Below are 15639 nucleotides of genomic sequence, written 5' to 3' on the forward strand. Positions count from 1 at the left end.
ATAAAGGATCTAAAACTGACCCGAGGAAAATGGTTGTATTAAAAAAAAACATAGTGGAAAGTTTTTACAGCACTACAACGAAGAGTGGGGACTAAAAGTATGAGCAGCAACAGGACATTTTGTCAGGAACAATATGACGTGTCAGAGAGGCAGCTTAACTATGGCTGTGGGTAGACACTAAAAACGTAATCTGATTATCGATTTGGAATTTTAGACATTATTCATCTCAAGCATATAATGCCTCAAAGATCATCCCGTGACTGATTCCCAAAAAATGTTGCACCCATTATTTTTTTTCTACATAAACATGAGTTATTTAGATCTACTTAGGTTCTCTATGTACTTGCTGCTGTTGTCATCACTGGGTGCGGCACCACCACTTCCCAAGACTCATAAGTTTTCATGGGTCTTGTGATTGGCTGCACTATGTGGCCCACGTTGTATCTAAACCAGTACGGAGGGTTGTCGTTGCTGTGCTCCCAGTATGCCACACGTGGCTGCATCTTTAAAGCAGCCGCCCTGAGGGGAACACACAATCACAGTTCAAAGTTCTTGTGCCGGACTTGTACCTTTAAAGCACTCTTCTAAGTTTGTGTCTTACCTGGAGATATTGCTGCAGTAGGACATCGTGATGGAGCTGAGAGGAGGGCAAATCCTTTCTAAGTGACGAAGTGTGCGATCTGTGAGAAGAATGCAGCCACTTACGTCAAGCTCTCGCAGGTACTGAGATCCACTCGTCAGATACTGCACTGCCATATCGGTCATCTGAGGCAGAGTAGAAGAAAATAGAAAACATGTGGCTATAAGTGCCATGGGAAAAGACCTTAAATGAGATAACATCTAAATGCTTTAGGAAAGTGTGTGTATTTATACCTTTGGACAACCTGACATCCGCAGTGTGGTTAGACCTCTGCAGTAAAATGAAAAGGCTCTGACAGCCGCATCAGACAAAGCTACACAATGGGAAACATCAACATGTTCCAGGTCTCTCACATTCTTGCACAGCTTCTGAACAAATGTGAGGAACAAAGGGAATTGGATGAGGATGTGATGAAACATTTCTGATAAGGAAAGAGAACGTGAAGGAAATGGGAAACCATATCTGAAAGAACACACAGATAGTAGACTGTAAAGGGAAGTAAACACTGACCCCTTAAATTCTAAACAGTGTAGTGAAATTTGAGATTCGTACCTCGATGCCAATGTCTGTGATGTAGACACACTCGGCAAGAACTAACTTCTTTAAGCGAATTCTCTCAAGAGTAGCCAGTCCCTAAATATACAAATACCAAGTTACAAATGTTTCTCCAGGATGGCCATCTATCTTTTGAAGGCAGAAACAAACATGCAAACAGTACCTGATCCTGGATGTTGCATCCGGTGATGTCAAGAGAGGAGATGGAGCTGCCACTCAGCCACTCTACAGTCAAGTCAGTCAGCCTCTCGCAGTAACTCAAATTGAGATGGTACAGTTTACAAAACCTGATAGATTGTGCACAAATATGTCACATAAAAGGCAGCGACCACAATGATGTGTGTGTACTTGTACTACTCATATTGTGGGGACATACACATCTATTGCCACATTAAAACCAGTGAACAGAATGACACTGATGATCTTATTACAAGATGATGTAATGTTTTTCTGGGAAACCTGAATCCTGGCATTTATGTGGCTGTTACCTTGAAACCATCTGAACATTACTGCAGTACAAGCACACCCCCAGGACATAGGAAGGTGTTCCTTGCATCTTGGTGCCACATGTTCCCCAGACAAATGGCACATATGCACCAGGCCGTCCACGTGATGTAAAAGAAAACATATGCCCATGACAGTGGTCGGCACGGGCACCCTGACTGATCTGCAGCTCTGCAGCAATAGAAGATGCTTTGTTGGTTTGGACCCAAGTGGTACAGATTTCACTTTCAATGTGTATCCATGAGCCTTGGCCGCCCATAACACTGTTGCAGATTCAGATTCCTTGGATTGATAGGTACTGATCACTGCAGTGCAGGAACAACCCACAAGAGCTGCTCTGACCAAGTTGTCCAGCAAATCAAATTTGGCCTTTGTCAAGGTTGCGGCCTATACTTCCACCATCCTATCCATCAACTTTGAGGACAAAATGTTCATTTGCTATATAATATATTCAGTTCACCTATAATTGGTCATAATTTAATGGCTGATTGACCAATGATTATGCGCTCTGGATCAAAGTCTTGTTGCTGATCGGTGTAAATCTGTTCATACTGTTACATTTAACAACCTTTTAGCTGAGTGCATGCGTTTGTGAAGTCATACCATTTACCTTTGTGCAATCCTCATGACAGAGACGTCAGTGATGAGACTGCACTGGCTGACATTCAGCTCTTGCAATTTTGTGACAGAGAAGCCTTCAGTCAAGTATTGTATCCCAACATCACTCACCCTGAAATACAAACACATTGTGTGAAGCAATGTAATGCAAAAGCTTGTATTCTCATAGTCACAAGCACCAACCTGGTGCAAAGGGAGATGTCCAGGTATTGCAGGTTTTTGAGGGTGGCAACAGATTCGAGGCTGGCGTCGGTCATCCTGGGGCATTCTGCAGCGTGGATTCTGCGGAGACCTTGCGAGCTGCTGCACAGGGCCTTCCAGCTGACATCTGTTAATTGGTTATTGCCTAATACACACATGGATTGAACAACAGACAGAATAATTGGACAAGTGTTAACTTGTTTCATGTGTATATGGAAATGAAGGCTGGAGGATCTAAAATGATCTCACCCTCTGTACTGAAAGACTTAAGTCTCGCTGCTTCAGCAATGGCTTTGAAAGCAATGTCGGAAAGATGAGGAGCATCTAGCAGAGAAATGACGGACAGACAGCGACATCTGGCAAGTAGTGCCTGTGAGAGATCGGTAAGTTATTAAGAAAACTATTTCATTCATTCCTTATTTTCTGCGTCCTAGTTCAACAGTCCAGAGCAGTGATGTTGACTGGAGATCTTTTTGGTATGGACACACTTACCAAGACACAGCTATCTGACAGCGTGGGCATATCATTGATCACAATCTCTCTTAGTGAAGGGCATCCAAGAGAAATGTAGCTGAATCCATTTACTGTCATCTAAGAGGGAAGACGGGAAATTTTGTTGGAAACTGAATCATTCTCCTGGATGCAGTTTTCCTCACTCCTCACATGTGCAGGGCCCCTAAAGTAAGACCATACATCTGGAACCAAACTATTGCACATTCCTAAAAGGAAAGTGTATTCTATGTTGGAGTGCGTGTGCCTTACGGAGCGAACACATGGTGAGTGGGTGGGCCAGAGCTGATTTTTTAAACCCAACCCTCCACTTGGCCACAGCTGCCTTTTACTCTCCCTGTCCTTCAGATCTTTGTCAATTTGCTCTGAGCTCTCACTGAGTGCACACACAGAAACAAGAGTGGAAACGTGCAAAGAGAGAGGAGTGGCTGGATTTATCCAAAGAGGCAAAAAGCTTGGTCGTGTCTTCTGTTGAAGTTGAGGGGCCAAACTGAGAGGAGCACACCAACTGACCTGCGTACAGCCGGAAAGGTTGAGGTGGATGAGATTGCGGCAACCCTTCCCTGTGGTCAGGTACAGAAACCCTTTATCTGTAAATCTGTAGCAGTAGGCGAGACTCAGGTATTGAAGGCTGAGGCAGTTCCTGTTCAAAATGATCAGTTAGTTATGAGAAGATACTGAAGATAAGTTTCACTGCAGCTTTGTGCAGATTCAGTCTGGTTATGATTATTAGGTATCCAGAAATAATAATAAGTTCAATTTGAGTTCATATTCAATATTCTTAAAATTCTTATGGTAAGCTGTGAAACACTAAAAAACATCTTGCATAATACTACTAGTCCCTGTGAGACTGAGACCTCATGAACCCGCAAATCTATCAACAACGCAATCATACCGTCTGGGAGTTATACGTACCACATCTGTTCCTATAAATCATTTAGTTGCCACTGACTGCACTAATACATGTCAGCCCTGGGCTACAACTGGACAAACAAAAGTGTGGATAATTCTGGAAACTAAGTTGGCAGGAAGCCTGTGAAACTTTTTTTGGATCACTTAGAAACATAAGTGAGGCCACTAATGGTTTTAAAACAAGTGGATGTTTACCTAGACAGCTCTTTTAGAGTTCTGTTTGTTACAAGTGTGCAGGAAAGGTTCAAGTAGAGCAAGCAGCGACAGCCTTCAACAATTCTCTGAATCATCATATCCTGTTAAAGAGCAGATTCAAATGTCACTTTAGGGTGGTATCTCAGGGTGGCATCTGTCTGTTGGACACGACCAAATAATCATTAATGGTCTTTCGAAAAAGTGTGAACATGTGACATGATGACACATTATCTCTTAACCATGTTTACTTACTGTAACATTATAGCACTCTGACACATTGAGCTCTTGGAGATTTTTGCATTCACCTAAGAAAACAGAAGACACAGAAAAAATGTTAACTATTTTTGAGTATAATTATTCCGTGTTAATTCTGATATAACAACATAATTAATCAGATTGTGTAAAGGAACAAGATGTGTCTTAGTATTCTGCTACTTTAAAAGCTTCTTGGAGGGCTCTCATCTCTTTCTAAATGTGCTATCTCTCACTTCTTCTGCAAGGTAAACAGCAGCTGTGTTCTGTCAACATTAACTCTGTTGCCCTTTGACTTATTGCTTCTGTATCCAAGCCCGAAGACGTGCAGTACAAACTCCTGCTTTGGCTCTAGCTCACCAACCCTACACAGCTCAGGATGCATGTCATCCCGTCTCTACTCTTTGCCACCCTGCTCATCCTCCTGCTGCTCCTTCCATCCACCGAGATGAAAAGACCGGGGAAGGGCAGAGGCCTTAGAGGAGCAAGAAATAAACTTGCACAGGGCAGGTATGGATTTAATCTTAGATCGAATTTGTACAATTCATTTTACGCAGACCATGTGAAGACTATGACAAACTGGAAATTATTATTTGTTTGTTAAAGCGTCAGGGCAAGAGGTGTTGGGCGTCACAGCAGATCTGATCGCTTCAACCCTGAGTCATCTAACTGTACAGAGTCGACAGAATCTGGAGATGTCTTTGTGGATTGTCAGGACCAACATCTCATCTCCATTCCTGCCTCAAAGACCTGGACCAAAAAGCCCAAGCACCTCCTTCTGGCTCGCAATCAGATCAAAGTCCTTCGCGATGGAGCCTTCAGTGGATATGGGAGCTTAATCAGCCTGGATCTGCAGCAGAACCAGATCTCTCTGGTGGAGGATGGGGCCTTTGATGGCCTGACAAGAATTACAACCCTGCTGCTGCAGCACAACCGCCTAGGAACACTGAGTGAGGAGGCACTCATTCCCATGCCAAATCTTCACTACTTGCGCTTATATGATAATCCTTGGATTTGTCACTGCCCAATGGAAAGTCTCATACGCACTCTTCAGGTCCCAAGCAACCGTAATCTAGGAAACCATGCCAGGTATCTATCGCTCTGATTCCACAGGTATATAAATCATTACTGAGTCTCAGAATAATGATTACCCTCCTAATTTCTGCTAGATGCGCAGAGCCCATCAGGCTGAAAAACATGAAGTTGAAGAAGGTTGATGCAGAGTTACTCTGTAAAGAGCCTGACGCAGCTGGTGACCCACAGAGTGACCAAACAGATCCCTCAGGCCACTTAGAGCCTATTCCAATACATGGCAAACCAGATGCTACCACAGTCTGCCATACCTACCTTTTCCCCCAGATGCGGATGGACTGCAGTAATCGAGGTAAGCTCACACTCAGCCTTTATTTTCATAAATAAGTTTGACTGCACCCCTCTCTGGACCTCGCTGTTTTGAAAAATGCACCACACATGTTTCTTATGTAACAGAGGGGTTAGGGAAAATACCTGTGACTGTCAGAAGCCACGTATGCTCATGATTCACATATACTGGTGCATGACTTCAATGATTACACCGCCATTTCTCAAAGTATTTTCAGGGTGAGCCGTAGAGCTAGTGAACGTACACATCTGGTTCGGGCATATGTTTTCATTTAGTGTTATGCTGTCTCCTCAACCTTTGATTGAAACCAGTTTATAGTCATTTATCACCTTATTAAGTTGGGAAAAAAATAACATTTGGCTGCTGGGTCAGAAAATTATGTCAACTTTGCGTAATAAATACAAAGTTGACATAAATCAAATGATGTGTTACTACGATGCGTCTACTACTAGCGGAAGGCCTGGATTTTAGTGTCATAAATTATGGCTAGAGACAGAGCTTCAGTCTGTCTCTATGATAGTTTTTATCTACTGAACTTACAGTGCTAGTAGTGGAACCTAAGCTCATGTCTTAGAGCACTGTTTAATTTGACAACTTTTTTATTTACATGAAAAATCTTTAATTCTGATGAATGTAAACTGTATTTTGTATTTTTTTCCAGAGATTTTGGCAAAATATTCTAATATACATATTTTCAGGTCTAAAAGAGGTGCCTACAGGTATTCCAGAGGAAGTTGTTCAGATCGATCTGTCCCATAATACAATCCGTCATCTCAAAGCCAGAGATTTCCAAGGAGCAAGGAAACTTCTGACCCTTAAACTCAATAATAACAACATGGAGCGCATTGACACAGGTAAGTGTGTTATTATTTCTTGATACCTATTAATCATAATCAGTGAATCCAACAGCATGTAAAGGGACTAATAGTTTATGTCATATCCTGGAGGAAACCCTACAATTATGTTTCTCTTTATGTGACATATGGTTAAGAACAGTTAAACAACTGCTGCTAACTTCTGTGTCCCAGACGGTTATCTTTGTTTATACAGTATTAGTTTTATTTATGGTGGGGAAAGCTGAGAGGGTTATAGACATGAAGCGATCGCTTATTAAAGTGATCACTTACAAACTGGAGCCAGTCTGATTGTACCACTGGTGTTTAGATTCTTTGGTTAGTGTCTACGTATAATTATACTGATAAAAGGAAGAAAAATGGATGATATGCACATGTATTTCTACTCTCACTCTCACCCAGGTTCCTTGACTGGACTCTTGCACCTTCATGAGTTGGACTTGTCAGACAACAGTCTGCATTTTGTTCAGTACGGGGTTCTTGAAGACCTCTATTTCCTGTCACGGCTAAAATTGGGAGGAAACCCCTGGATGTGTGACTATAGGTAGGTTCGGCTAAAACATTTACACGCATGTTTTTAGATTAATGTAAATAATGGCCGACTGCCTTTTTTCAGCATCCAATACATGGTGTACTGGCTACGTCTGCACCCAGGAGTGAAGCACTCCGGCCTGCTGTGTCACTCTCCCCTTGAACACGCAGGGGATAGCGTGGAGGAGTATGTGAATGAGTACAATAGAGAGTGTCCAAAGGACAGGCAGCACAGCAGAACAGATCAAGACCAAACTGACCCTGAGCTTTGGAACACACCGATGGAAGTACAGAGAGAGATGGAGGAGGAGCTGGAGCCAAGCCACTTGAGAGTGCCGCAGAAATACCAGATCATCAGGCTGTCCTGACTCAAGTGAAAACTAACTTTAAAAAAACACTGTGTTTTCTCTTCATTAACTTCCTCTCAGTATTGTAAAAAAAAAAAAAAATCTGTATCAGATGGTGAAACTACTTTTTTTTGCTTTTCTATTTTATCATTGTTGTCTTTTTAATCAAAATATAAGATGAATCAACATCTTGACTGTTTCTGACTAATTATTACGGTTAAACAACATGACTTGAAACGTGGGTGCATGCAAATAACATCTGTCTGTTAGATCAGCAAAACTCACTGATGAATTTCAGGCTGGGCCATTTTAGGGACGTGCAGCCGCGCAGGTTTAGACGGATCACAAACGGTCGATAGTTCTGCAGAATTTGCTTCATTGTGCCGTCTGTTATCCAATCTTTCCCCACAGAGAAGTTGATCTGATAAGGACACAAGTCAGGGAGCAATTAGACTCCAGTTCAAAGCATTACTCCAAACACCGTCATGAATGAAATGCAAGAAGTGTTTTCTCAGTACAGACCTGACTCCACAGCGTGGCTGACTGGATGATAGATTTCCACGAGCAACATACCTCAGCACAATTTAACCAGTCTCGTAATTCTAAATACTGAAAGATCTGAAGGAGGAAAAAAAAAAACAATCATACGTACACATTTCATCATGCTTAAAATGAAAGTAGACAAACTTATTTCCTCTCTGTTTATTTGACTCGTATTGGATTGCTTAAATGTATTTGTATTTTGGCAAAAAGCTCTGATTTGTAAATTCAAAAGTCAGAAAAATAATATTCTGCGTATGTTCAGATATGCATATAAAAGTAGAGCAATTTCTCTTACTGATCCCAAATGAAGACGCCGATACACAGAAGCAATGAAAACAACTTTAATACTGATTCTTTGATTTATATTTGGTCCTCCAGTTTCTAATTTTACATGAATAGCTGTTGGCACACAGAGTCCTCTGCCACTTTATAAGGCAGCATGTGAACAAGTACCCTCCGTCGTCTCCAAACATAGTCATGCTGAGGTATTATTTATCGAAAGAGGTGTTGGACAGAAACCCCCGAGCAAACAAAGCCAAAACTGCTCTCCCATTGCCAAAACATGACTCCAAAACAAACAGAGGCTACAACTGGTAAGACTCAGTGACTGTGCTTGTTGAAAATACACTTATGGTTATATAAGACATACTGTATATATATAAGTGTTTAAACTAAAGTATAATGAGCCGCATCTGACTTTAATCAACTCCCCAAAAAGAGACTGGACCCATGTTTACAATGGACTCCCCTTAAAGTGTTATGTAACACATATGATCTCAACACTGACTCCTTAGAGGACAGGGCTGCAGCAGCAGCAGCTTTAGGCCATTATCTCTGTGTGTGCAAATTCATCAGACTCACTACAGTATAAAAAAAAAATTGACACATGAATGGTGTAATAGGAACTACCTTTAGTGAGAGGCTGCTGGGGAGCACAGAGAGTCCATCACTTCCTTCTCCAATCTGGTGATGCTTGTGGCCGACTTCCATAGAATCCATTTCCAGCCTCTGCAAGATATACACACAGAAAGGAGCAATGATGAAAGGAAAAATCGATCAAGCTCACTATAGTTTTCCTTACAATTCCAAATACACTACCTTAAAGTATTCTTTTGTCCTCTTTGAGTCCTTTGTAACAACGCGCCACGCGGCTATAATGCGTTTGAGGCGGCCAGCGCTCACAAGTGTCTCGAGTTTCTCAATGGCAGCTAAGTTAAGAAGAAATTTGAAACTTATTTTAAATGGTTAGCAATGGTTATTGAACAGAATGCATTTGTGCTTCTCCTTAGAGGAAGGGAGGAAAAAATGTTAAGGTTAGAAAAACAAGATACTGAGTTCAGAACCCCCGAGGATGGTTTTGGCTCGTAAAAACCGAATTATAAAGTGCTCGGGGGCAAAATGAGTCACAGGAGTGGGTGTACACAGTGGGGAAGAAATGATTGTGAGGAAAGACTTTTACTTTGGACACATTTCTTAACCGCAGCTTGTGTTTTCTCAGGGTATATACAGTTGCCAGTTCATTAGGTACACTGGTGAAAATGAATGAATTCTAATACTACGTGTAACAGTCGTGCACTAAATCTTAGCTTCATGAAGGTTATGAGATTCAGCACTTGTTTAAAATAACTGAGAGTTGATTCATTTGTGTTTTCATTTCAGAGGCTGTGGTTTGTAGTACTATTAAATTGTACCGTGTTGTACCGACACACGTTTCTAAAGTTTTGACATCCCCATTTCAGTTAGTTCCAATTTAACAGCACCACAAAGAGTATACCCCCCAAAATTATCATGCAGTTAAATTACCACTTTTCTGACTGAACATTAGTGAAGCTAAGATTTAGTTCTGATATATTAGAATGCATTCATTTTCACAAGTGTACCCAATGAACTGGCAAGTGAGTGTACCTGAGTGTCAGAGCTTGAAAAGACGTTCATCCACATTATTTAAGCCAAGAAGCCCTCATTCCAATTTACTCAAGTAGTCACCTACCAGCCTTTGTCTTCTTGCGTAATTTTACCCATTTCAGCCATTTGGTGAGTGCAATGCGTTGGCATGTCCTCTCAAAGTGTTTCTTTGCCACGTCCATCTTCAGTGTCAGCTCCATGGCATCTCTCTTGCTCTGAATGATGAACCTCTTCCACTTTCTGTCACACAACAGCAAACACAGCTCATTATTAATTCAGTGACGAGGTGTGCAGGCAGCCTCTCAGAAGCCTGCATTAATTCAGTAGGATGGCAATCATAAGCCGATCAGGCATAACATTATGACCACTGACAGGTGACGCGAATAACATTGACCATCTCGTGACAACAGAATGTTCTGCTGGGAAACTTTTGGACCTGACATTCACGTGGACGTTACTAAGCCATGTACCACCCACCTAGACCGGACCAGACACCCCCACCCCATAGCAATGACACTCCTTGATGGATGCAGCCTGATACAGGCACACACACAAATATGATTTAAGGCCCCCACTAACAACATTAGTTACACCAGGACACCCTCAGAAGGCCCATGTCCATTCTCTGATGAGTCACAACTGTTTTGGAGACACAAGAGAGACCTACACAATATTAGACAGGTGGTCATAATGTTATGCCTGATCGGTGTAATTTGGCAGAAAAAAATGCAGGGAATTAGGAAATAATCAAATTAAAATGCAGCAGCAAATCTGGTCGGTGTATTATCCTTCCCAAATAAGTTTATTAAATTAATTATTAGTATTGGACATTCAGACGGGGCGAGGAGGAGGGGGGGGGGGGGGGGGTGACTGATGGGACAAAAAAGGGTCAATGGGGGAGATACCTGTACTGACAATGGGCAAGCTGAAAGGTAATCTGTGAAATATAATATCCTCCTGAACCACTTGATCACAATGATGTAGAGAAACTGATCAGGACGGTTTAGAGTTACATCTGAACTAAAAAGGCAGACGGAAGTGCAGCCCTTGGAGTAAACGCTAAACTTCAGGTTGGACTGATTTTGACACAGCACCAGCTGCCTTCAGTCACCTAATTGCAATCAGTGAGCACTGAGGTTTTCCTTCCGTGGACTTTTCCTGCCAGTGCTTGAGCTCAAACTTTCAGGAGAAAGAGAGGGCAGAACATGAGTGATTATTGTATATAATCAACGATCTGCTTCTGTTGCAGTCATGGCTCTTCTGTGTGGGTAAATAACATAATAACATTGTTTTTTTTTGTTTTTTTTAGCTAAATGTGTCTTGTCACTTTCGTCTCTGAAAATGTTTTATTTTCCAGGGTGTCTTGGCTTTGCACTGTGTTATGGATTTGGATTTGTTTTCCTCTCCAGCAAGGTAAGAATTTTAGCATTCTTCACTTACATAAGCAACCATATGAGTTTAATGTGACGTTTACTCCCTGGTAGGATACAGCGTTGCACATGACTCCCATCTGTTTCCTTCTGGAGTATCTTTAAACACAAACTATGAGGATGAGACGGAAACTACAAGACAACAAAGCATTCCCCCTCAGAAAGATCACTTCCTAGATACAGATGGAGAGGACGTCAACCCTGCAACTAGCCTTGATGAAGAGATGGAACAAAGACAACCAGACGTGGTACAGGAGGAAGATGAGTATTTAGAGGCTTCTCCTTCTCCTTCGATGAAGAAATATGAACATTCAAGTTCTGAACATCATCCGTTTGGCATTTTAGTGAAGGAACATGCAGAAAAGCACATGAAAGGCATCAGTTTCCCAACAATCAATCATTTTGAACAGTTTATAGAAATTATGAAGAACGCCTTCTTAACACCAGGGAGTGACTTTGGTATACATTTTCAAACTGCACAGGAAGCTGTGAAAAATGTTGAATCTTCAGGAGAGTCTAATTTGGACAATGAAGGTACTATTCATGTTGACAACAGTAAAAATGATGTTTGGAATGGACAGGATGCCAGCTACAAAATGCCAGATAAACGTCTCTCTTTTGCTGATCCTGTGGACTCCAGTGAAAGTCTCATTTCTTCCAATGTTTCTGACAACCAAGAGTTTCGACCGCGCTCTTTCTTGGAAGCACAATATCATTTAGCAGCCACAGAACGTGACTCGAGCAATGTGGCTGATGGAGATTTTCCTGGAGGATATGATGACATCTTTTTAAGCGCGCCTAAAAATGAGCATGTTCAGTCGACAAGCAACGATCAGCTAGAACAAATACAGTTTCCCTCAGACTCATTCTTCGGAGAGGATTATTCTTTTACTGCAGCTTCCGTTAAACATCCAGGCAAATCATCTCAAGATTTCAGCCACAATGAAACATCCAGTTTAACACCCCCTGAGCTGAATATCCCAAAATCAGAATATACATCTCACAGTGAGGACTATTTAAAAAGATATCAAACGCCATCAGGTGGCTTTGACCTTGGTAAAGACTTCCCCAGAGTGACTCAACCTGATGTCCCACATGAACAAAAGCCAGCATTGTTGAATTACCATGGCAAACCTTTATATGCACCAATTGATCGACTGCCAAAAAGGAAAATACCAGCCAAGTATTCACAAAATAATAACTATACTCCTGTCGTCTTCCAGCCCAGAACTGGCAGTTCTGTTTCTGCAAGCTCTAGTAGCCTTTTACCGCAGAGGCCTATTGATTCTGTGGGTGTTCAAACAAATATTCCACGTGATCTTCAAAATCAGATGGACAAGTCTCACCTGGTGTCCACCTCCCTTCATGGTACAAGCAAACATAATGGCTACCTTGGATACCAGAAAGACCGCGTCACTCCTTTCATGCCAACTGAGGAGAAATCAGACCTTTACAATCCAAATCTAGTTTCTGTCACTGAGGAACTGAATGACGACGCCACATCTAGTGGCACAGGCTCACCCCAGAGTGGGGTCACATCTTACAAAGTTAAAAACTTAATGCGCTCCTTTTCTACGCCACAAAGACGAGGCATTTCCCCCGATGATATAAATGTGAGCGTAAGGAAGATGCTTCCAGCCAGCGTGAATAGAGAGCGCAGAAACTTTCCTTACTGGATCTCTAAACTGATGTCTGTGCCCAAAGGTTCTGCTCTGAGCTGGATCGCTGCGAGGAACGGTGGAAACGGAAAGAGCCTTCCTCCTCGACGGCCCAGAAATATGTCACCGTTATTTCTGAATGCATATATGAAATCGAGTAACTGGTACACAAGGGCTAAAGCTTTTCAATCAAAAACACGTTTTACACCCTATTGACAGGCGCAAGGATATGACTGCTAAAGACAGAAACATGCCCTAAGACAAAGTAAATAAAAGAACACCACATCCTACAATATGCAGAACAGTACAGCAGACAGATTAAATGGTACCTGGAGAAGCTTTCAAATGTTTTGTTTGTGAATATAAGTGCTGCCCTTTTAACAAAACTTTAAAAATCACATGTGAAACTTGTGAATGTCTTTCCTCCTCATTTAAATTGTAGGTCACATTGCTAGTCGCAAATACAGTGTGAATGCTCTTTCTCCAACTGGAGCTGAATTAATTTTACTTCTGTATCCAGTGGGATCTGTTTACAGGAGCAAATCAAGTTTCTTGTGGTCTGCACATATTGACAATAATAAGTAAAGGCCTAAGCAGTTTACAGTGTTTACTTGTCTTTATTCTCAAATGGAATATTTTAACAATTTCATTGTTTTTCAGCTGACAATTGTCATAAATGCTAAAAGCCAACAGCGAGCAATCTAAGGCTTTTGACTCGTACCTCCAAGAAATCCTTGATCAGTTAATGAAACCCTGAGTACAATACTGCAGGCCTACCTGAAGCAAGAGCTTGTTAAATTGTTACTGTAGTAGGCATAGGCCTTCTCAAAGAGACAAAAGGATGCCTAGAAAGGAATACAGAGCAGAAAATATTATAAAAGCACAAAGTATCTGACTTTTAATTAATCTGAGCACGGTGCCAAACCATACCATGTTGTTATATGGATCCATATAGTCTGTGTCCACTGGCTTCCGTGTCAGAGAGGTTGTTGTTGCAGTGTGTTGTGCTGCATCAGCGACAAATTTGTGCCTTTTTAAAGAGAAAGTTATCATCAAAAACTGAATGTTTCTGAATCCTCACATCACAGACAGTTTATTAATCGGCGATTTATATGAAATGGATTTAACAAAATCATGTTAAATGACCGTTTAAAATGTCAATATACACTGATCAACCACAACATTAAAAGTACTGACAGGTGTATGACGTTCATGTGAATAACATATGTGAATAACATTCATCGTCTCATTAGAATACAATGTTCTGCTGGAAACCCTTTGGTCCTGACATTCATGTGGATGTTACTTAGACACATAAATATCATTGCTGACCAGGCTCCCCCACCACATTGCAACAACACAGCCTGTTGCCCATTTCCATTGGAACAATGTGGCCTGCTACACCACAGAAAAATGCTTAGGAACAGCACTAAAATATAAAAAAACAGCTTGAAGTGTTGACCTGGCTTCCAAACTGATCACATCCTGGTGCCAGGCACCACAAGACACACTCAGAAGGTCCATGTCCACTCCCCAGTGAGTCAGAACTGTTTTGGAGGCACAAGGTAGACCTACGCACTATTAGGGAGGTGGTTTAATGTTGTGGTGATCAGTGTATAATGGAAACGATGTGAGAAGTGGTTACTAGTAGAAGAGGTCATGCATTTTGTCTATTCTACATAACCCATAAATTATCTTTGGGAGCTGAGGACACCAAATATCCCAGGGTGGTTGTTCATAAAGTGACTTTAAGTAAAAATTAAAATGTAAAGATAATCTATGTAAATCCACAACGTAAATTAACAAAGGTGGGCACTGCAACCAGGGAAACACATTGAAATTAATCTTTTGATCAAATTAAATGTAGCTAAAGAAAAACATAACACTCCCTGGTTCACATTTGGTAGCCTTTGATGACTTTATAGTAACAGAAAACGTGAGAAAGTGAGCCACCATGTGTTTGTCTTAAGAAAAGTCACAAAAGAGGGTCTACATACCAGTCCACACCATGAAGGTCATCATTTGCCTGCAAGGACTTAAGACGGTTCTTCAGAAACTGTATTGGGTCACTGGGACATGACAGACACGAAGCTGTCAATAATACCTGTTAAAGGAAAATTAACATGATTTTTAACATTCAAGAAGAAAACAACAACAACAAAAAAAAAACTGTCACGGTGAGTTAAATGTATATTAACGTAGCTAAACTTTGTTAGCCACACAGCGTCACCAACACTCCTACACAAGATAATTTACCTTATATATTTGTGGCAGACATTGTTTCAGTTCGCACTCTTCCAGGACAGGCTCTGAGTTTGCCACGGCCATGTTTGGTGAAACAGCTGAATAACTGTCTTAATTAATAGCAAAGTTATCGCGTTACTTCTGTTTGTCAGATTTCACCTGTTTCCCCATCTCAACTTGGGAAGTCGCCGTTGCTAGGTAACGAATCAAGTAAAACGAAGGTGACGTTAAATGTTGGACAACTAATGAGTGGCAGCAATGTTTAAATGTAGCGTACAAAGTCAACAAATCATCTTCGTGTATATACAACTTTTCTGATAACAAATTAAATCAACGTCTTTGGAACATTTGCCAAATAA

At 41.3% G+C, this 15639-nt stretch overlaps 2 protein-coding genes across 3 annotated transcripts; one reads left to right on the plus strand and one right to left on the minus strand.

The window, feature by feature from the left end:
- Positions 1-315: 315 nt before the first annotated feature.
- Positions 316-10130, minus strand: fbxl13 (F-box and leucine-rich repeat protein 13; the record flags this gene model as incomplete). The annotated part of the gene is made up of 17 exons (XM_084555983.1): positions 316-519; positions 602-765; positions 874-1008; positions 1193-1273; positions 1359-1482; positions 2310-2429; positions 2501-2663; positions 2768-2888; positions 3011-3109; positions 3542-3671; positions 4136-4236; positions 4388-4440; positions 7786-7921; positions 8023-8118; positions 8953-9051; positions 9142-9251; positions 10034-10130. 17 exons carry the CDS (start codon positions 10128-10130, stop codon positions 336-338), a joined length of 2013 nt encoding a protein of 670 aa, XP_084412109.1. The 3' UTR covers positions 316-335.
- LOC311495190 (leucine-rich repeat-containing protein 17-like) lies at positions 3490-7833 on the plus strand. Of its 2 annotated transcripts, XM_084554555.1 has the most exons (7): positions 3490-3601; positions 4704-4897; positions 4994-5476; positions 5557-5771; positions 6467-6622; positions 7025-7166; positions 7239-7833. In XM_084554555.1, the coding sequence occupies exons 2-7, from the start codon at positions 4767-4769 to the stop codon at positions 7519-7521; spliced, it is 1410 nt and encodes a 469-aa protein (XP_084410681.1). In that variant the 5' UTR covers positions 3490-3601; positions 4704-4766; the 3' UTR covers positions 7522-7833. The 2 variants fall into 2 exon arrangements, with proteins under 2 accessions (XP_084410681.1, XP_084410682.1); XM_084554556.1 differs by lacking the exon at positions 3490-3601 and having other exon boundaries at positions 4557-4897.
- Positions 10131-15639: the final 5509 nt, after the last annotated feature.

Source organism: Chelon labrosus (genome assembly GCF_963514085.1).
Source record: "Chelon labrosus genome assembly, chromosome: 11".
In the NCBI taxonomy this organism is placed as follows: domain Eukaryota; kingdom Metazoa; phylum Chordata; class Actinopteri; order Mugiliformes; family Mugilidae; genus Chelon; species Chelon labrosus.